General features: G+C 34.9%; 2 protein-coding genes across 9 annotated transcripts in view; both read right to left on the bottom strand.

Moving 5' to 3' along the window:
- Window positions 1-14770, bottom strand: part of bcan (brevican) — a 19760-nt gene extending 4990 nt beyond the window's left edge. For 2 of the 7 annotated variants that reach the window (XM_077214562.1, XM_077214552.1), the window contains exons 1-7: window positions 14469-14653; window positions 7025-7107; window positions 4861-5238; window positions 4166-4340; window positions 3221-3348; window positions 2769-3062; window positions 852-1844 (exon numbers count right to left, since the gene is read on the bottom strand). In XM_077214562.1, the coding sequence (XP_077070677.1) occupies window positions 852-1844; window positions 2769-3062; window positions 3221-3348; window positions 4166-4340; window positions 4861-5238; window positions 7025-7107; window positions 14469-14473 (2056 nt within the window). In that variant the 5' untranslated portion in view covers window positions 14474-14653. Of the gene's footprint in view, window positions 1-851; window positions 1845-2768; window positions 3063-3220; window positions 3349-4165; window positions 4341-4860; window positions 5239-7024; window positions 7108-7202; window positions 7369-14468 lie in introns of those variants that run through there. The other 5 variants (XM_077214522.1, XM_077214533.1, XM_077214581.1 and 2 more) reach the window with 5 other exon arrangements.
- A 3771-nt stretch (window positions 14771-18541) lies between these two features.
- On the bottom strand, window positions 18542-21701 carry isg20l2 (interferon stimulated exonuclease gene 20-like 2). Of its 2 annotated transcripts, none has more exons than XM_077215086.1 (4): window positions 21605-21701; window positions 20163-20831; window positions 19187-19387; window positions 18542-18949 (listed from the first exon to the last, which is right to left on the bottom strand). In XM_077215086.1, the coding sequence occupies exons 2-4, from the start codon at window positions 20772-20774 to the stop codon at window positions 18926-18928; spliced, it is 837 nt and encodes a 278-aa protein (XP_077071201.1). In that variant the 5' UTR covers window positions 20775-20831; window positions 21605-21701; the 3' UTR covers window positions 18542-18925. The 2 variants fall into 2 exon arrangements, with proteins under 2 accessions (XP_077071201.1, XP_077071192.1); XM_077215077.1 differs by having other exon boundaries at window positions 18542-18953.
- Between the last annotated feature and the right edge of the window lie 243 nt (window positions 21702-21944).

Raw genomic sequence — 21944 nt, forward strand, 5'->3', positions numbered from 1 at the left:
GGAATGAACTGAATGTGAGGAATGCTTCAGTACACACAGAAAAAATGCTAAAAAATCGAACTAAAAATGCTCTAAATTCAAACTAAAAATGCTATTTTGCCTAAAACATTATATTATAACGTCAACATGTGTATCTAAATGCATACTGAAGAAAAACTGCCATTAGCCCCCAGTGGAACAGCTCATTTGCTCCATAGAGCTATTAGGCATCTAGTGGCTAGAGTCATGAACGATCATGTTATATTATTTTTTTTCCACAAGAGGTCGGCAAAGACAACCAATGTAATATATTTTGAGCTGAATTAAAAGGTTTATGCAGGAAATTGTGAGTTATTTTGAATTTAAATTGAAAGCATTTGAGGAATGTGCTTAGATTACTATTTATTTATTTATTATTTATTGATCAAATCTAGTCATTTAAAGGTAAATAAAATTAAAAACAAATCTCCCAAAAAAATTCCATTAAAAAAATAGAAAACATATTATCAAAATGAAATAAAATAATCTTTCTGGACAAAAAAATAAATATAATTTTAGGGCTTCAGGTCATTTTGACCCGCGAGGGAAGGATTTGTTACAGGGCGCAAGGGAAGTTTTGTCCATAAGGCCTCTTAACCATCAGAGTTTAAGGCTTTTTCCAAAAACTCTCCAAACATGATTTAAAGAATGAATGAATGAATAAATAAAAAAGTAATTCAATTCATTTTAATTGAACAATTAAAAATTAAACAATTTTAAAGGGATTTTCAATTCAGTTCTGAATGGCACACAATCCTGATTTTGGTATATTTTTGACACAAAAATATTATTTGCTGATACACTGTGTGAATATTTTGTTTCTTTTTACTTACTTGTGCTAATATTGTTCAGATGTGAGAAGCTCTCTGTCTCAGTCTCAGTTGTCGATGCTTCATATGTCTCTGATATATGTGGGGTTACCAAATGTTCTAACTTTTCTGTGGATAACAAGGACAAATCCTCACCGGAACCATCCAACCAATCTTCAGTGCTGGATGTTCTTCCTGAGGTGGACTGAGTTGTGTGTGTAAAAAGACCGCGGTCTTCATCCGACTCTGGAGCTTCTGTGATATTTCCTGCATTTTCCTCGACGGTAACACCTTCAGGAAGATATGTTGAAAGACCCGACTGGACTGGAGCATTGTACGTTGTGGTGTCACTACCTGAGTCATATTCCATCGTAATGCCCTCAGTAGTCGTAGAGATCTCGCTAATCATGTGATCTTCATCCTCATTCTCTACGCTGGTGTCAGGCATGGGTTGGAAGTGTTTGGACCCATCTATCTCCTTTGGTTGAGAGGACGGTACCTCTGTTGTCTCAGGCTGAGCCTCTGTAAGTGGGACAAAGTCAATGGGCTCTCCTGGCTCAAAGTTGGTATCTGGCATTGGTTGGTAGTGTCGATGATTGCTGCTTTTAACACCATCAATTGCTGAAGATTTTATATCTGGTTCTCCTTGCATGACATTATTGTGTTTTGGATCCCTGTAAATCTCTGGAACAGACTCAACTTTTTGCCAGGTGACTTCAGTGGACTCAAGATATCTGTCTGTGCTGGCTGGTGTGGGGATGTATTTTCTGGTGCTAGCAGTGACATCTTCCTGAGAGCTTGGAGTGTGGTTGAGTTTCTCAGGTTCTGAAGTAGTCTGTGTGCTGTAGACGGAGAAAGACTCAACAGCACCCTGAGCTTCATTTTCGGACTGTTGAGTGACCTGATCCATGCTGTACTCCTCTTGGGGATCTGTTAAAGTCACAATATGCTGCTCTGTATCCTCTGGCTCTGTTACCATATAATCTATAGGTGGAACTGTCTGAGAGTTGCTGTTAGCTGCAGAGGAAGAGTAGAATAGATACATTTATCCAAGCATTATGATTGTATGGTGATTGATTATGATTGATAGTTTAGGTCAGGGGTTTCCAACTTTTTGATACCAAGAACCCCCAAACATTATGATATCAGTGGGAGGGACTCCCTTCCTAAAATATGAAAGCAGTTAATATAAAATATATTTAAGAACACACAGCATATTAGTGCTCTCATATATCACAGCTTTTGAACTGTTATAAATGTGACAACAAAATTAAATAATTGTTTAAAATGTTAAATAGCTAGCTTTTACATGGTCATTGTACTAGTAAATTGTTCAAATATTACCAAGAAAACATTTACTTTTTTTTTTTTTCACAAATGAAGACTTCAGATGCAAAAGCCTCTAAGTCCGTCTAAATTTTTTGTTTAATATTAACATTTTTTATCAGGCTCCTATGTATAGGTTTCTACCCAAGTACCGGCATTTCTGAATGGGCTGAGGCTGGGATTTAGTGAGTTTGAAGTGAAAGTATTTGAGCGTATACTATGTGCGGAGAGCATTCACTCAATACTATCATCTCATTTTTGCCAGAGGTGGCTTTTAGAGGCTTTTGCATCGAAGGTCTTCAAATAGTTTTATTTTAGAATTTTTATTTTAATGTCATACAAAAAATGTCACAGTAACACAAATCAAACAATGATTTGTCCCAAAAGAATGATTACTGCTTAGTTTTTGTTATTCGTATGGTCTAGACTCTAGAGTATGCCTGCACATACGGTACAAACTGCGTTCCTTTTTGCTTTCATATGGAACGCTTATTTGATGCCTTAAATACGGGATGATTCTGTATTATACAGAACAGTGGCAACCCTATGTGTAGCCCTAAAAATGCATTTATTTCCCTCAAATTTTGACCCAGATTCAAACCCATCTGTCAATACCTCTGAAGCAGTAGACATCATGGGGAATATGTGGTTCCGGGAATCCTGTTTGATTGCTAAATCGATAGACTGTCTTGACACCTGGTTCAGAGCCCCCACACCGTTCACGAGGGGTCACAATGGGGTAGCGAACGCTTCCATCAGCAAGCCAGCCAGGACTGCAGTGATTCAGACCATCATTCCATGCGGCATACAGCTGGCCAGTTGTGGCTAGCTGAGCTCCCTGCTGTTCACAGTATGTCTTAGCTTCTGACAAGCTGAAACGCTGTGGGGTCGAGCCATGAAAAACCTCCCCTAAAACCGTTACAAACAAAAACAATTTTTGCTTTCAAAATTCATTGTCAACAGGGTGCATTCTTTGAATATTGACTTCTTGCCAATATCAAGAGCTAATTTGGAGCATGGCATTGTTTGTAAAAGTGAATATTAGCAATGTTTTGGGATTGGTTTACCATGAATGTTCTCCACATAGCAATACACGTCAAAGAGTTCATCATTATCCATCATGCCATAGTTTCGAACGCCTGGTAATCCATCCATGTCTCCAAAACAGCCTTCACGGGGCATTTGGATTGGGTATCTAAGGCGACATTGGATTAAAACACTTTAATGGACTTGCATATATGCATGTATTTTGTCATTGGTCAAAACCATCTAAGCTTAATCTTGTTGTTACCTAAAATAATTTCACTTTTTTATATCGTAAACACAGTGGCAGGACAATGTTGCACTGGTAAGTGTCTGCCCAATTTTTCTGGATTGGCTATTTCTGCCTTGGCTCCAGAAATATTTTTCCCAATAATCTTTCCTATAGGATTTTTTTTAAGTCTTCATGTAAGCTATGAGCCAAAACAATCAGCTATGAGGTGAATAACAACATTACAAACTTTGATTTGAAGAAAAAAAAATTCACAGTGCTTCATGGGAGTGGGCAGACCTAAAGAATTTCATTGCTGCGATTTGCTTGTCATGAATCATTGAAATTTCTTTGCAGAATTATAATGGGTAATATATAGTTTATATATATAGGTAAAGGACTTCTGCTGATAAATATGAATATTTAAAAAATAAGTTAAAATATTGTGAGTTGATTGTTTTAACAACAGCATATAACTCTGATTAACAACAGCATTGCTTGCAGTAGGTCTGTCTTGAAAGGTTTTTTATGTAGTTGTTTACAATCAATTTCCTTATGAAGAAAATGAATTAGATTGACTTTTGTTGCACACTATTTGTCCATAAATCTATTCCAAATATTAAATATATAAAAAAAAAAGTTTGCTTTACGTGTGAATAGACAAATGGCTAGTCGCTGGAATCTTGTCTGCATTACATCTAGTGCAAGCATACACCTCACAGGATGGCATAATTGGTTATTTGATGTGTCTGTCACTCACCTAACAGAGCGATCTGAAACCCAACCAGCGTCACACTGCTCATAGCCACTGTGGTACGCAGCCACCAGCTGCTCTGGAGAAGCAATCTGAGCTCCAATGTCCTCACATGCATCTTTGGCCTCATCAAAAGTGAAAGCATAGCGACTTGAGGTGTGGCGGTAGTGGAAAACAACACCTAAGAACACACAGCATATTAGTGCTCTCCTTTATCACAGATTTTGAACGGTTATAAAGTATTAGTAGCCATTTTCTAGTGTGGAAAATATCTGTCTTATTAAAACACTGCATTTGAAGAAAACAGTCACCGTATTTTATTATTAGCTGTAGCAATATTGCGCAGCACAAGTGTTTTCAACATTGATAATAATAAAGATTTTTTCTTAAGCATCAAATCAGATAGCATCAAAAATAAGAATGATTTCTGAAGGATCATGTGACACCTTTTTTACTGTATTTTTGATCACATTTGTATTTTAAACATATATATATATATATATATATATATATATATATATATATATATATAATGAAATATTCTTTTATATGTATTTGTATGCATTTTATATACATTTATTTAATGCAATTAAGCAGGAATCTCTATCACAATCTTATGAAACACTACTGATTCTCATCATAACTATATGTGGCAAAATCTAGAGTTTTGTCACAGACAGAGACTTTAAAATAATAATCACCTTTTACTTTGACTTGGGCCTGGTCGTGAGCATCCTCCAAGCCGTGCTGGACTTCACAGCGGTAGAAGCCTGTATCATTTTGCATCAGGCCATCCAGTCTGAGGGTAAGATCAGCTGAAGAGGCAGCATAATTCAGCAGTGAAGCCCTGCCTTTATACAACTCACTCACCTTTACCCGCTCACCACGGGCCACTAAGATCTCTGTCTCTCTGTTTGATGAAAGAAAGCTCCATTTGACTCGTGACTGGGTCAGTACAGCATGCCGACCCAAAGACAAGGACCGGGAGAGACTCACCAGGCAGGGCAGAGTCAGGGAGCCCCCCAAAATGGCAGACACTTGGCTATCAGGAATGGCCACTTGTAAGAATGTGTTCTCATCTGAGGAAAATACATGAATGATTGAGGTACTAAAGAATTGACAGTTTAGTACTGAACTGAATTGGATTTCCATATTAAATATTTAAAGCTTAGGTCCTATTGCAAGTCGTTTTGAAATTTAATTCATTTGCAGGATATGAATTCTTGATATTTACAATTCAGTTTTCACTAGTTTAAATGCTAATTCTTGATATCAACAATGATGTCATCACTCACAGAAATATGAATTCTTGATATCAACAATTCAATTTCTACTAGTAAAAAATATAATTCTTGATATCTGTAATAGTATTTTTATAGTTAAATGTCACCATATTCAAATTCAATTGTTGATATCAAGAAATTATTTCTTAATAGTTGAAATTCCAATTTCACATATCAGAAATACAATTCTTACTAGTAAAAACCATAATTGTTGATATCAATAATTACTTTGTAACAAGTAAAAATGTTAATTCCTGATATCAAGAATTCAATTGTCACTAGTTGAAATGTTAATTCTTGATATCTGTAAATGTATTTCAACATGTTACTTTTGTTATTTCTTTTATCTGAACATGTATTTCTGATATCAATATAATTTCATTTATCTAAAATGTCTTTCTTACTAGTAACAATCACATTCATATCAGAAATTAACCATGTGTTGTCAACTAGTGACAATCTAATTATTGATGAACTAGTAGATGTTTTTACTAGTAGAAATGTAATTGTTGTCATCAAGAATAGACATTTGCACTAGTAGCAATTTAATTATTGATAATGAAGAGTGATGATTTTTGATGTAAGAATTCTATTTCTGATATGTGAAATTGGAATTCAAGCCTATGGTGACAGCCACTGGTGAAAATATAATAACAGGTATCAAGAATAATATTTTTTAATAGTTGAAATTTAATTCTTAATATCAAGAATTCGTATTTCAGCGAGCGATGATGTCATTGTTGATATCAAGAATTAACACTTTTTCTAGTGGAAATGTAATTCCTGATATCAAGAATTAGCATTTTAACTAGTGAAAATTTAATTGTTGATATCAAAAAATCATATCCTGCAAGGCTTGCCATATAGGCCACACTTTACTTTAAGTGTCTTTACTCATATTTACTACTCATATTTAAATGTATCATTTGACAATGCAACAACGACAACAATGCACTTATTATGTTTAGAAGTTTTTACATTGTTAAATAAAATAAAAATACCTGCATGTAATTACATCTGTAATTAATTTAGGTAATTACATCTAGAATTACCCTCCCCTTACACCTAACCAGATCACAAAATCTGTTCCTTTAATTTTACCCATATCCCACCTCAAAAGCAGCAAAGGAGTTTTGGGTTACACTTTATTTTCCAGTGTCCTTGTTACAGTGTATTTATACATTTAAGTACTGAGTATTATTAATTAAACAGTATGCACTTACTATATAGGGTAGGGTTAGGAATATGGTTTGGTTTAGGGTTAGCTGCATGTAACTATGCATAAATTACTTTTATTACTACAGAAAATACATGTAACATGTAACAAGGTACCAAGTACCAAACATTTTTTATGTAAGTACATATTAGTTATATACACCTAATATAAAGTATAACTAAAGCTTATAATTAAATTGTACTGTCCATTTACAGCCTTTGCATTTCTGGAAAGCATTTCAAGTGCAATTACACCCTCTATAACTGGTATCATAGTGGTAATGCTTGACTCTAAGAGCTGTATGTGAGCTGTACTGTTGTTTATCATTGATCATATCCTGTCTTGAACAGTAGAGGTGAGACAAACCTGCTGCAAGACGTAGGACGGCCGAAGATGACAAGATAAAGAGGCAGATGGTACACAGCAGTATATGCAGGAACATCGCTGATCTGAGACCGAACAGAGAGAGAGAGAGAGAGAGCGCGTAAATAGAAACAAAGTCAAAGAACAGATTTATAAAAGTCAAACTGGAACTGTGACATACCACAACATAAAGTCTTTGTGTTGAAATCAAAGAAGCAAACATTTATTTCCAGTGGAGCAATTTAGCTAATTTATGTAATTGAATTTAACTGCATTATGTTCCAGTGTAAGTTCATGGATATGCATATGGGAAAATGACACACTGTCTTGTGTGAGAAAGTGAGAAAATGAGAAAGAGGGAGAGAAAGTTCTTTGTGCCTCTGCTGTTGCCAGATTGTGTGATTTAACATACTAAATGTTTTCATTCACATTCTGAATTCTTGAGTCTTTTGAAATCAGACAGTTTGATTGCAAAATTTTAATAGCTAGTTTAAAAGCAGATAATAATAATAATAATAATAATAATGATACAAAAAATATAAGTATATAATAAAAAATAACTATCATCAAGCCATTAACATTATTACATTATATAATCCATAATGTAAAAAAATGTCAAATTTATATATATATATTTAAGAATAATATTAATATGCTCCCTGAACAACTTAAAAATTACTACCATATTATAATATGTAGTATAACAAATAGCCACAAGATTAAAGTTCAAACATTTTCATTAACAGTAGTGAATAAACATATATAGATATTGCACAGTTTTATCCACATAAACAAAACCACATTAGGGTTGCACTTTAAAAATATGAATTTTACCATAAGAATATAGGCTAATAGTATATGTAAACCAATTAACAAATACTTAACATGTTCAAAGAAAATTTTATATTTCTTAATAATCTTCTCCACAGATCCCTCTTTGATTCCCTCTGGTTGAAAACTGGTTTTAAAAGCATGAGCCTAAATAGAACAGAACAGAAAGGCTTGCCTACATTTCAAATTTTCACTGCTGACCCACAGCATATAGTCTTTAGAGGGTGTGTTTATTCTGTACACAAGGAGACGTTGCAAACTTATATTTTGTTCTGAATAACATTTTTATTTGTTTTATTTGGCTTTATGTGTGGCTTTGCATTTTTTACAAGCCTTTCTGAATCATAGGTTAGTCGAGAGCTTGCTGGACAGAGGATTTGGCAACCCTGTGCTATGTCCAGCTGGCATGATTCAGATCTATGGAGTCTTTGGAAGCTCTTGTATGTGCTTTGAATTCTGACGAGTCTTCGAACAGACTAACTATCCTTTCTAGACATGAGCATCTCTTTACCAGTACATCCATCTCTGCTAATGTCATCTTTATGCACCTGTCTCTGTGCAGCCCTTAAACTACACACAGAGCACAATATAGACTGTGTTTAGTTTAAACGGCCCAGTGAAAGGGAATGTTTTTAGCAGCTAGATGGTTTCTAAGTGAGACAGGCTGAAATAAATAAATAAAAGACCACCTGCTAGATCCACTGAAATACTTTTTGTAAAGACTGAATGAATTGAATAGTCATGCCTCAAAGAGTGAGCCAGAAAAGCAAATAGACATAACAGTGGTCCAGTTTATTCTAACAAATTTTGGTCTCACTTTATATTAAGTGGCTTTAAGTAGTATGTACTTACATTGAAAAATATGTACAATGTACTTATTGTGATCATGTTGTATTGTAAATCACTTTAGCTGCTATTAAGATGGGATACGGGTAAGGTTAGGGAAAGGTGTGGTGGTATGGGTAGGTATAAGGGTGGGTTAAGGTGTAAGGGAAGGGTTAACAGTGTAATTACAAATTTAATTACATACATTAATTACAGCTGTAATTACATGCAGGTATATTCAAATTATAAGTACAACGTAAAAACATGTACACAATAAGTCCATTGTATCAAATTATTAGTTTCAATGTAAGTACATAGTACTTAAAGCCACTAAAGCTAAAAACCCATATGCAAATATTCAAATAAGTTTTAGCAACACTACATATTGCAATTTTCATGTAGGACTCCAGGGCCAGTTTAAATGAAGTGGAAGGTAATGAGTTGATTACATCAGTTTTACATGATAACATATCATTTACTTTAGGTTATTTTAACAACAGGATGTTTACGGTGATGTCTGTGCAAAATAAAGGGGAATTTAAGTATTTAATTGTTACTCTTCTCTGTTTACATGAAATCTTTTACAACCAACCAGATGTGAAATTACAGACTACATCCCTAAAGAAAGACCCTCATCTCTGATGTGTAATGTTACCTAATAGAGCACACACTGATGCAGAGGAAGTTTACTGATGCAATGTGAGTTACAGACATGGCAATGCAATTGAAGAGGAGTTTTTGTCTTCTGAACAATTAATCTCTGATTCACTCCTATGATTTTGGACAGCAAATTCAGGAAACGTTCCTTATGTACTTTGGAAAAAAAAACAGTAAAAAAATTATAAAACAAACCTTTCCGCTGTGCTGCCATTCTGGATCACAAAAAATATGATGCAGGAGAAGTTCAACATTTACTTAAGTAATATAAATCAAAGAAAAATAAACACAAATGTGATGTTTATCTTAAGTCAAATTGTTTACAAGTATGGTTGACTTGGATCATCAAAGGTCAGCAGCAAAGACACTGGTAAATAAAATGAGATTAAATACATTAAGTATATTTGTGATAAAAAAAGGCCTGCAGATATTTGTTGTAAATTTAAAAGCAATGTGTTACTTGTTACTTGAAAAAAGTAATCTGATTACACAACACGTTACTTGTAATGTGTTACCCCGACGCTGTATTTACTGTATACACATGTCTACTGTAGGCTATGTATATTATATATATATATATATTTTTTTTACAGAATCCACATTTTAACATAAAAAATAAACAGTATGATTTGCATCTTCTTGAAAGAGTATCAATTCCACAGTGCACTTCCTTGATATAACCTTTTTCTTCTGTTTTCAATTTAAAAGTTCACCAAAGATATGGCCCATTAAGCTCTCTGATTCAGATGTTCAACAGAAGTGGTTTACTGTAAGTACAAGACAGGAACTACAAAGCCCAGAAAAAGCTGAATTCTGGGCACAAAAGCCTCAGACGCACCAGAGCAGGAAGTTCTGACGCTATGGTGCATTTTTTAGAGACGTAGAGTAATGGGTACATGGAAACGGTACGCCTGAGAGGAAAAGAGAGAGAGATGGATGGAAACTGGCATGAACTCGTTGACCAGTAGTTGGATACACGAATGTGTTACCGCCATAGAGGAGGAGTGTTTTGCAAATTCACTGTACCTCCTCTAAAAGTGCACTTTGACTTTAATCTCCAGGATTAAGGCAAGAAGTGCATCATTTTTGTGCCAGTTTTCAGAATGGAAACGCCAAGGACTGAACAAAGCTGCATTGCTGTTTAAGCAAGTATCTGCAAGTATTTGATCTGTGTCTCTGCTTATCTTGTAACCTGTTGTTCTTGAGAACATTACCAACAGACGCAGGATCGTTTCCATAGGCCAAAAGTAAATCCAGATGGCTGCAAGGGTAAACATGGAGGACAGGGCCCAGCAACCTCAAGAGTGCTTAGGCAAGCATCTCCACGTACGCCTGCTTGCTGTCTGGAAAACAGATTGACCTCATTTATTTCTCTTATATTGACTGTACAGAAAGTATAAGAAGCTCACAATTCCCTGCTGAATACTAGGTTTTAGTCTTGTTTACCATATTATGCCCATGCTGGATCTTTTGGATCAACTCTCAGACAAGGGATGGTAAAACAAAGCAGAAATACTTTCCCTCACACATCGTTCTCTGTGGAATGCTGCTTTATTTTATGCATTTTCCCCATTTTTTCCTTTACTTTTCCATGTGTTGTCTCTCAGCTTGGGCACTACCCTTGCTCTTTCTTCTCAGTGCCACACCCACCCTCAAACTCAAGCCGTTTCTAACCTCGCATGACTCTCTGAGACTTCGTCCATCACCCAGGGCAACAGCACTGTCCCCAGAAACACAGACCGACCGGAACTCACACAGAGAGAGACAGAGAGAATAATTCTCATTGGCTGCAGAGGTCTGAGGTGTTTTTAGCCAAGCAGGCAGTGGTAGATCTGGCTAGTCAAGCATACAGCCATTCTCTGAGCTCTGTAAGAACCTGCAGAGAACGAATCTGAATAGTGGACTGAGCCTCACAACTAAAACAGAAAAAAACATAAAAATAAAGAATACAAAACGTATTCACCTGGCTAAATAATGGCTAAATAATTTGTGCTACAAACCAGTGTTTATAACTGTTATAAGTAATTATCAATAATGTATTATTTCCAAACATACATTTTCAATGAACAACAACATACACTAGAATCACACTTGTGTGATTTTTTTTTAAAGTTCTTAAAAGAAGTCTCTTATGCTCAACCAAGGCTGCATTTATTAGATCAAAAATACAGTAATATTGTGAATTATTTTTAAAATTAAAAATAATTTTATTCATGTGATGGCAAAGCTGAATTTTCAGCAGCTAACCATTCAGAAATAGTTCTAATATACTGATTTGGTGCTCAACAAATATTTCTTCTTATCAATATTCTGCGTATTTTTGTGGAAACTGTTACATTTTTTTGTCAGGATTCTTTGATGAAAAGAACAGTCTTTATTTGAAATCATTTGTAACACTCTAACATGTCTTTACTGTCACGTTTGATTAATTTAATGCATCCTTGAAGAAGAAGGATAAGTAAGGATACGGATTGCTGAATAAGGAAGTATTCATTTCTTTAAAAAAGGCTTTTGAACAGTACTGTATATATTGCCATTAACCTAAATTAATAAAAGTGCTATTTTTTTTAAAGAAACTATAATATAATATAATAGTTAAATAGATACTAATACTTAAATAAATAAAAGTTAATAATGGACAAACTGAAATTTATTGCAAAGAGTTACTATTTATAGAAAGACAGGCCAATTTTATTTTTCTCCCAGCTACAAAAGCAAAATTTGCTTTACAATAAGATGCATGTTTAAAATAATTTTAATAATCTACTCATATCTGAACATAGTAACATAATTAATATTAAAAAAAAACATTTAAGGGGAAAACGTGAAATTAATGAATCAAATGAAGAAAGTATGCAACATCAAATCTTTTTTCAGGGAATCTGCAACAATCCCATCCTGCTTTACTTTCTCATTGGTTTATCACAAGTGACCCTTTACTCTTCACATTGGGGTGATCAGGATGGGACATGAGTGCTGTACAGTTAAATTAGGTCAGATGTGTCCTGCAGGGGTTCAGGCGAGTATTTTGGCTATGGTGATTGAAAGAGAGAACACCTAAATAATTTGAGAGGAAATGACAAAATAATTTATTTTTATTCCAAAAGAGATACTAAATATAAGTGAAGGCATAAATGCATATATTTGTTCACAATGTCTTTAAAGAAAAGCAGCAGTGAATAATAATACACCTGGATGCCTTACAGCAGGACTAAAACAGTTTAACAATCTGACAGATGGTATAATGGATCTTCATCCTATAACCGTTTGAAAAACACTCACACATCGACTGACTTGAGCGCTGTTACACCTATTTGAGCGATGGGTTAAGAAACAAGCTGAGCCACTGAAGATTAAAGGCTGAATAAAGTGCTGTAATTTTACATCTGAAAACACACTGCAGACATTCCCACTCACTGTCTCAATAGAATAAAGTTAAATCGTGTAAGCACTGAAATAACTGCAAATGTAGACCAAACAGGTATTCATGAATCATGTCTCTCATGCTACATTTGGCACCTGGATTTCTGCTTAGTTTGCTCCACAAAGCAAAATCATCCAGCAGGTGTGCTGCAGATATCTCTTCCTCACTTGTACAACCACCTCTAATATTTGTGTTTACAAAGTCTTTAGTCTCAGGCACAATATTAAGATATACTTAAATTAGTTAGAGTCACTAAAATAAGCACAATGTTAAAATGGCATTTGACAAGACTCAATTCAACCTTATATCCACATCCAATAATATAATAGTGCTGGGTAGATTACTTACAAATTGTAGCTCTTTACTGAATCGTACGAACTCTTTCAAATTACATAAAAAATTGTAGTAATGTAATCCATTACATTACACATTTTAGGTAATATAATCTGACTATTAGGGATTATCTATAAATTAGGGAGGATCTATATATTATGAATGATTTACTGCCATTATGTAATTTTTGGAATCTGATTACTTAATCCAGATTACATGTAATCTGTTACTATTCAGCACAGTTTATATAGATTTAGATGTATATATTTATGTCCGAACATAACATTAATATGTGATCTGATACACAAGAACGAATTTTGTTCATGATCACGTTAGCAGTTCTTCTCAGCACTCAGTAATCTGAAAAATATTATCTGCAGAGTTAAATAACTGACAATTTTTGTGCTATAATTGTATCTTTAGGTAAATGGATTTTTTAAAAATTTTTATACAGGTTGATCGTTTACTACGGTTGCTGCAAATTCATTTATCTCGACTGCAGGCTCAGTTTCTGCTTATGCATATAAGACAAGCATTCACTTAGAAATGTCAAGAGCAGGTCGTCTCTTTGAAGGCTCAGTCTGTGAAGAACACTTATGCGCCTTCCAAAACTGACAAGCTTTCAAACACATTCTAAAATTACTCACTACAAGCACTCCAGGAATAGATATACGCTCAAAATGAAATGGAATTTACAGCCTGATGCCGTTAAAGAGTCTTTTTAGTTTCTCACACACACACACACACACACACACACACACACACACACACACACACACACACACACACACACACACACACACACACACACACACACACACACACACACACACACACACACACACACACACACACACACACACACACACACACACACACACACACAACTGTATTCTATGTTGCTTTAAAATCCAGATGCAAATAAACTTATCTCAAGAACCTATAATGAAACATCAAGAACTTCAAATCTAGACCCATTTGCAGCCAAAAAATATTCATAAAAAGAAAAAAAAGGTTCTTATGAAGAACAAGTTTTTAAGAAAGTATTCTAAGACACACTTTATCAATTAACACCTATTAAATAAAGTTAGCCTATACTATAACAATATAACTATTCTGCATAATAGTCTCCAGACTATGTCTAATTCACATGGGATGATGCAATATGCATATTCAGCACAGTAATGTCCACCATAGAATCTTCTGCTGTGTGCTCAAACTTGAAAACATGCAGGGCAGAAAATATTCTGCATATGCAGAATTCACTTACTAATCCTAAAAATTATCCTCAAAAGTCAAAATCCAATAGCCATGAAACCAGTTTTCTAAGTTGCAACTGATTACAGAATCATTATAGCCAGTTTAAAAGCCACATACCTCATTCCAAATGATTCCTCTTGAAAAGCCCCCGTTTAGATGGAGAATTGTATAGTCTCGTAGAGTGCAGAGACTGGAGATGATGGATGCTGTGAGCTCGTCCAGAAGAGGAGAAGAAAGAGAGAGAGAGATAGGATGACAGAGAGAGGAGGAATAAAGGCGCAGGAAGGATCTCCGATCAACCCACTCTCTTTCACCAACAGGGTTCATTATCCCATTTGTCCCTTGGCCCGATGAAGAAAGTGGGAAGGGACGGAGAAAAAAGTTAAAATGTCCTAAATTAGAATGAGCTAGAGAGAGAGAGAGAGAGAGAGAGAGAGAGAGAGAGAGAGAGAGAGAGAGAGAGAGAGAGTTGAAAATGAGAGGAGATGCAGGTTTTATGCGTGCCATTGTTTAACGCACAAAAAGAAAAGAAAAGAAAACGATCATTGGTTTAGCTCCAGGTGTCAGTCTACTGATTCTGTTAAAGCATAGCCTTGGAAGCAAAATGTAAACCTGTCACGGTGAAGACAACTTCAATAACTTAATAAAACAAAGATCAAATTGCCACATGGGCCAATTTTTGTTTCAGTATCTAATTTTTTAAGTGCTTAAATATATTTAAAAAGTGTAAACAGCTAAGATGGTAGCAGATGAATCATAAACATAATTATGTGAGACAACGTTCACGCCATGTTGTAATTACCGTAAATAAGAGACGAACACGTAAAGCTGTAGTTTAGGCAACAAAGGAGTTGACCACGTCCTCGGATTAGGATTTATAGCTACGTTTCTCTTGCATTATTAACTCCAAAATAAATCTGCAGTGGTCTTATGGTACAGCGGTCACGTGGTAGCCTACAAGTCTTAGCCAGTAGGGGTTACCCATTGTTTAGGAGTATTCCTATTTAAAGGGATGATCAACTTTGTATTTAGCATGAGTCAAAGGGGTGAGTGCCACAATGAATGCTTAGGTTCACTCATTGGCTAGACCACAACAACACAGTAGCCTAAATGACAATTAGATGGTGCTGTAAGCATTTAGTTCTGCACACATCCTGCAGTCATTGTTCATTGCCAAAGTATAGGCTATTTTAGATTTTTTGGCACACAGTGCCGCGACAAATCAATCACTCCTTTACGACACATTCATTCACTGAGCTCGCGGCTGTTGCAACTTGCACTCGCTTCAAGACTCAACCTCCACGTGTTTTAATGTTTTATCAGACAATAACTAGGCTACTCAATAATTTTCGGGACAATCAGGGCCGGATTCTAGATTCGGGACAACAGCGAATTTTTCGGGACTTCTGGTCACCCTACCCTGTAATGATGAGACAACTGCTTATTCAGAGAAATTACCAGTCTGAAATGGTTTAGAGTCATGAGTCACTGCTGATTCACATCTGTAAGTTTGAATCCAATCCATTTGTGAGTCATGTCTGTGAAGGTAACCGCATTTGCAACAGACCACATTGTCTAGCCTGTTAAAATGGCAAATTTCAGAGATGAGAGGTTGGATGAGAAGGTGATTTGTTTCTGCACAGAGAGAAGAGGGTGAATATGGCTTTGTATCACATATTCTTTAATACTGCCATATAGGCTAAAGAGGATTTTAACATCAACACAGCTGACTGTCATACTAACTCTATGCAGAAGATGAAAAGTCAGGTACTATCACTCTGAACATCTACTGGAAATTACTATATGCAAAAAACTAAACAAAAAAAAATACATAAAACTACAGTACATTATTTATTGGCTCTTGCATTATGGTAATCCTTTAGTAATGAGAAAGGGTACTTATTTCTGTACCACAAGATTACCCCAGCCTGCCAACCATTGAGGATTTTAAAACTTGATCCGTTTTACAGACATTACTACCATCCACATCCAAGCCACAAGTGGGAAAGTATGAAGTCACTGGTTGCCGTCTCTCTAAAGCACACCATTAACCCTAATTTCATCAATGACACTTTACAATAAAGTTCACATTGTTAAGATAAGTTAATGCAATGGGTATAATAAACTAACAATAAACAATTTATAGCATTTATTGATATTTAATCATATTATTGTGTATTATGCACATTTTAAACATTTAATATTACTAAATCTAAAAGCTATTATATAGTATATTTATTATTGTTAATTCATATTTGTTTGCGATAAATTAAACAATGTTCATTTATACCTTCCTTAAACTTCAAATGTAATTTGTTTTATTTGTACATGTAGAATTTAGAGTTAGAATGTAGAGTTTAATAAATGCTGAAAATGTATTATTTATATAAATATTGCAATAACTAATATTAATGTAACCTTGTAAGGTATTACTATTTCATTCCAGATTTATTAAAGTAATTAAAAGATAGATTAGGGATGAATTATATAATGTTTTCACAGTTATATATTATATAATGTTATACTGTTTCCAAAAAACATATTATACATTGGCAGCACAACTGTTCTCGATGTTGATGATAATTTTTTTCTTGAGCACCAAATCATCACATTAGAATAATTTCTGAAGGGAACATGTGGCACTGAAGCCTGGAGTAATGGCTGGGGAAAATTCAGCTTTGCCCTCACGTCACATAATAAAACATAATTTTTTTTTATATATAGTCACATAGATTTATACATAGTTATTTTATTAATTAGTGGGGTTAATTAATTACTGATCTAAAATACTCCATTTAAAAACCACATACCTCATTCCTGATATTAACCCTTTCCCCGCCTAGAGGTCACTACAGTTGACAGCTTTTCAAAACCCCATTTTCTTATACATGGGCTTTGATGGCATAGTTGCCCATCAACTACTACAATGGACATTAATGCATCATCCTATACACTGCCACCAAGTGGCAAACCGTTGAATGTGGATATATTTTTTCTCCAAACAAATATAGACAACGGACAGTCAGAAATGCCAAATTGTTCCGTAATATCCAACCATTCCTTCTATCCTAGGAGACTCATGCAGGTTAAAAAAAATAAAAATCTAAAATCCATGTTGTAACATCAAGTAACATAAGGAGTCATATCATTGTTAAATTTTCCAAGTATTGATTTTAGTTTGGAAGTTCTGAGTAGAAATGTGTCCATTTTGAACATAATCTGAATTACCAGCTAATAATGGTCTAATAAGGGTAACTCAACATACTCTGGTAGAGGGAGCGTGAGCGTTTTCAGAATAGTCAGAGTTGGGTTTCCACAGAGTTGTACCTTCATCGGTTATAGAGATCTTTTGAGGAGATCACATCCTCATGTTCTGATACACATGAAGCTCAACTTGTATGAGGTTGTTCTCTGCTGGCCAAACAGGAACACAAATAATTGCATTTGCAATAATTGAAGCTGTATTATATTTTTGTATATATTTTAGTATTCATGAATTTAAATACACACAGTATTACTGTGTTATTACTGTATTATGTTTAATACAGTATCTCTTCAGTAAAAAACAAATGCATACCGTCCACTCAAGTATTCTCTTTTTTTCAAGAATACTTATTCTTAAAAAAAAAAAAAAAAAAAAAAAAAAAAAGATGCAAAAAGTGAGGTTAGTGCATGTATTTTAAGCATTAAGCATGTTAGAACATTTCTGGTTGTCTCACACCTTGACAAAGGCTTGTTGCCAAAACGTTGGTGAAGTATTTGCAAGTGAATGTGCGGTCAAATCTCCTTTATACAAATTTGTTTTCTTTGACCTGCACCACGGATGGTGTGTGTGCGCTTTAGTGTTTTATTAAGGAACTGTGCAGAAGAAAATCCCATATAAGGCTGAAAATCACAAGCTTGTCAGTCGCTGGGAAACTGGTGGGCAAAGAAGATCTGACTGCTTCCCAAACATCACCAAAGTGGTGCGACCAGATCCTTAAACACAGACTGACTGATGATCGAGTGGGTTTGGAGGGAAAAGAGCTTTGACTAATCTCAAGGATGGCAGATGAGGCCCTGTACATTTGGACAGTTAAATACAGGAGGAGCAGTAATTCATGTGGTAGTGTTGAATTCACAGTAGAAGAAGACTGCTGACTCGTCCTGTTCGTCAGGCTTCAGAAAGACAAACAGGCAGAGAGAGGAACTGTGAGAGCAGTATTTCTTTTTACTTACTGTAAAGATTCTTAACAGAACACAAAAATGTATGTGCTGTACAGTTAGTATAATATCCAACATCTTTTGCAACTTAACACTTTCTTCAAAGCGACTGAACCAATAAAGTTAACTTAAAATACCTTTTTTATACACGGAAACTATAGAGCCCCCTAGTGGTATTTTAACTCAAGCATTGCTAAGAAGTTCAGCTGATATAAAAGGTGTCAAGTTAAAACTGTATCTTTTAAAAAATGGGAATCATTTTTGATTCAGAGCTAGATCCATTGCTTTAGCTGAAAGGCTGAGAGCTGTGAGTTTTTGCTCCCATGCATTCTCCACTACTTTGTACAGTTCCATGGTGGCTTTGGCATCTTCTACTGACGAATGGCCTCTCCTCCCTATCTGAAAACGTAAGAAGAGTTTCTTAGTGGAAAAAAACTGAAAGCCTGTTCTTATTTTCAGATATAAAAATAGTCTGAGTCTCAATCCTAGGATTCAAAAGCCGCTTTTGAACTGATTCCAGATTTACTCTGTCTGAAATGTCTGACAGCTGAACTCAAAGAACTCTTTGTGGCACAGGTGAAAATGACATCCACTGTAACACATTACAACATTCTGCGCTTAGTTAAACCCACCTGTATGTCCTTGCTGAGGATAGCTTTAGTGAGCCTCTTCAGAGACACAGTTTGATTCTCGGGCAGTCCAGCTTTCTGGTTTAGCAGTGGAATCCGCGCTGTGTCTCGTGTTTGGCAAGGAGGATGGAAATACTTTAAGGCCTTGAAGTCATTATGGATGGCATGGCCCACAACCATTTTCCCTGTTAATATCTTCAAGATCTGTGTGCAAAACATATATAAGACTGATCAGACTATTACTGGTTTGTCAATCGTCGGTTTGTTTATTTTAAGCACACTAAATAAATTAGATGTAATGCGTTTAGTTAAGCATTTCAATAAGGCATTAACTGATATGAACATTTGGGCCAATAATGAGAAGCTGATAATTATTTTCATATTATAGTCGGTAACCAAAACAAGAATATTTTGACTAAATAAATAAAAATAGATAAATAAAAAAAACACTAAAAACTAAAATAAATCTTTTTAAATGCTACAGATGAATTTGGGCATAGCAAAATAACAATGTACAGTTTGAAAAATGGATATTAATTTTGAGATTGGCTAAATATTACATTAAATGGTGTTTAATGTATCAGATGATGGCAAAGGTGATCTAAATGTGAAAATAGGGGAAATCGATCAATTAAAAAATATCTGATATTGGCTGATAACTGATATGGTTCTATTACTACAGATATATTGTGCATGCATAATTTTAAATCAGAAAACTATTTTAACCTTAATTTTAACCGATATGTTTTTATGGAGATAGTTTTACTGATCCACTAGGAATATAATAGGTCCACAAACAAATAACATTCTGTGATTTAAAAAAATAAAAGAAAGCCTGACTTTTTATAAAAGCTTTAATAACATATAATTGGTGGGCTGCAATGTTCATGTAGCGCAAGAATGGCTAAAAAAGTGTCTGTCTACTATATAAATAAATGCACTGTAACATGATCATTTGAGTACAGATGTTATTTCATACCTCTTTTTGAGCCTGATGGAAGGGTGTAGCATTGAATAAATCCTGCCTCCTGACCCCACTATAGCGAGTGCGGAAATCTGTCACAGGATTGACGGGTTTGATAAATTTATCAAAAATAACATCACCGTCATAGGAGACAATACTGCAGCGTGCGAGTTCACCGTTACACCCCTTTGGTCCTGTCCCCACCATCTCACAGTCCAATGCCACGTATTTTAATGGTCTGAGAGCGCGGGGTGCCGCTTGGTGTGTCGGGTCCCTCTGAGATGTGCTGGCAGTGGATGGAAATGAAAACGTGGACTGCTGGGAAATTGTATTTGCAGAACTAGGCGGCTCATTGGTCTTATTAGGCAGACAAGAGGTAAATTTAGGAAAAACAGCATCTGGGGTTGATCGATCTCCTCCGTTGAGCTGTACATTTTTTGACTTGTTTTTCTTTTGCTGCTGGATATTTTTGTTTCGCTTTTTATTTTGTTTCTTTTTTAACAAACCCTTGTGCTCTAGGTAATGCCTCCTTCCAAGGAAACGATCATGTTTGGCATTTCCTCTGTTTTTACCTGATTTGCCTCCAGGACCAGACTCACAAACCAGGTTCAACATAATTCCTGACATTCTTATTCACTCTTGATCTAGGTTGATTATAACAGGAGTCTTCTTGAAGGTGTCACTCTTAAATAGAGAGAAAATAACAAATGACTGTTAAGACGAGAACTAAAAATGTTGTAATGGGATCACACAAAATGATTTTGATAACATAATTTGTCTAAGATTTTAAACCTGGGGTTTTCAAACGAGGGTCTGTAGAACAGTTCAGAGGAAAAACAGTATTAAAAATAACATTTAACATAAATAAATAAAAAACATAAGATATAACTAACTAAATAGAAAATATCATAATAAATACATTAATAATAACAAATATTTAAATAAATTACAACATTAAAGCACTGATGTTTCCAAAAGTATTTTACACAATCATATTTATAATATTACATTTTCACATTATAAATGGGATCATTATACATCAAAATATATAGCTGCATTTGAAATTTTAAGTTTGGAGTCTGTGGGTATCTAAAAGATTGAAAACCCCTGTTATAAACAATGGTTTTAAGTAACTAGCATCTCTTTACAATATGGGATAACGTTACACATACATTAAACGGGGGTTACCCATATATGATATTTTAATAACCAGGTAGACAGACGTGACATTTTCACTTTTGTTCTAACTAATTTTAGTAGGTGTAACGTTAATCAATGGATTAACTCAAATGTACAGCACAATCAACGGTCTTGTAACGTTAAATTGAAGGTGAAATGAAAAGACAGGTTTGTAAAATCTTAAACACATTACCACGATCGAGTTTAAGTTAAGTATCACACTGTGTACACCGAAATAAATTGCTACTCTATTACGGACAGAATTGCCGGATACATACCATTATTTGCCCCAAAAAGGCGATCTTTGATATTTTTTCCTATTCCTGTGTTGAAGCCAACCACACCGCATGAATACACTTGCACTTCCGGGTCGGAGGTTTATGGGAAGTTCGAATCTTACGAACAACTCACTTTAAAGAAACGGATCAAACCTGATTCTGCAATTCAATGTAAGTGATTAAGTATTATTATAGAAAGTTTAAAAAAAGAAGAAAAAAAGGCCATGTGTAATGGTAAGTACATATTGGTCTGTTTATTACATTCTGGATTTTCGCAAAAGTTTGATTCAACTCTTATTCACGAACGAATTGTTTAGGCCTGTTTTCTGAATCACTTCAG

The sequence above is a fragment of the Siphateles boraxobius genome, unplaced genomic scaffold, assembly GCF_051911475.1.
Source record: "Siphateles boraxobius isolate OS27281-9 unplaced genomic scaffold, OSU_SipBor_1 12, whole genome shotgun sequence".
In the NCBI taxonomy this organism is placed as follows: Eukaryota; Metazoa; Chordata; class Actinopteri; order Cypriniformes; family Leuciscidae; genus Siphateles; species Siphateles boraxobius.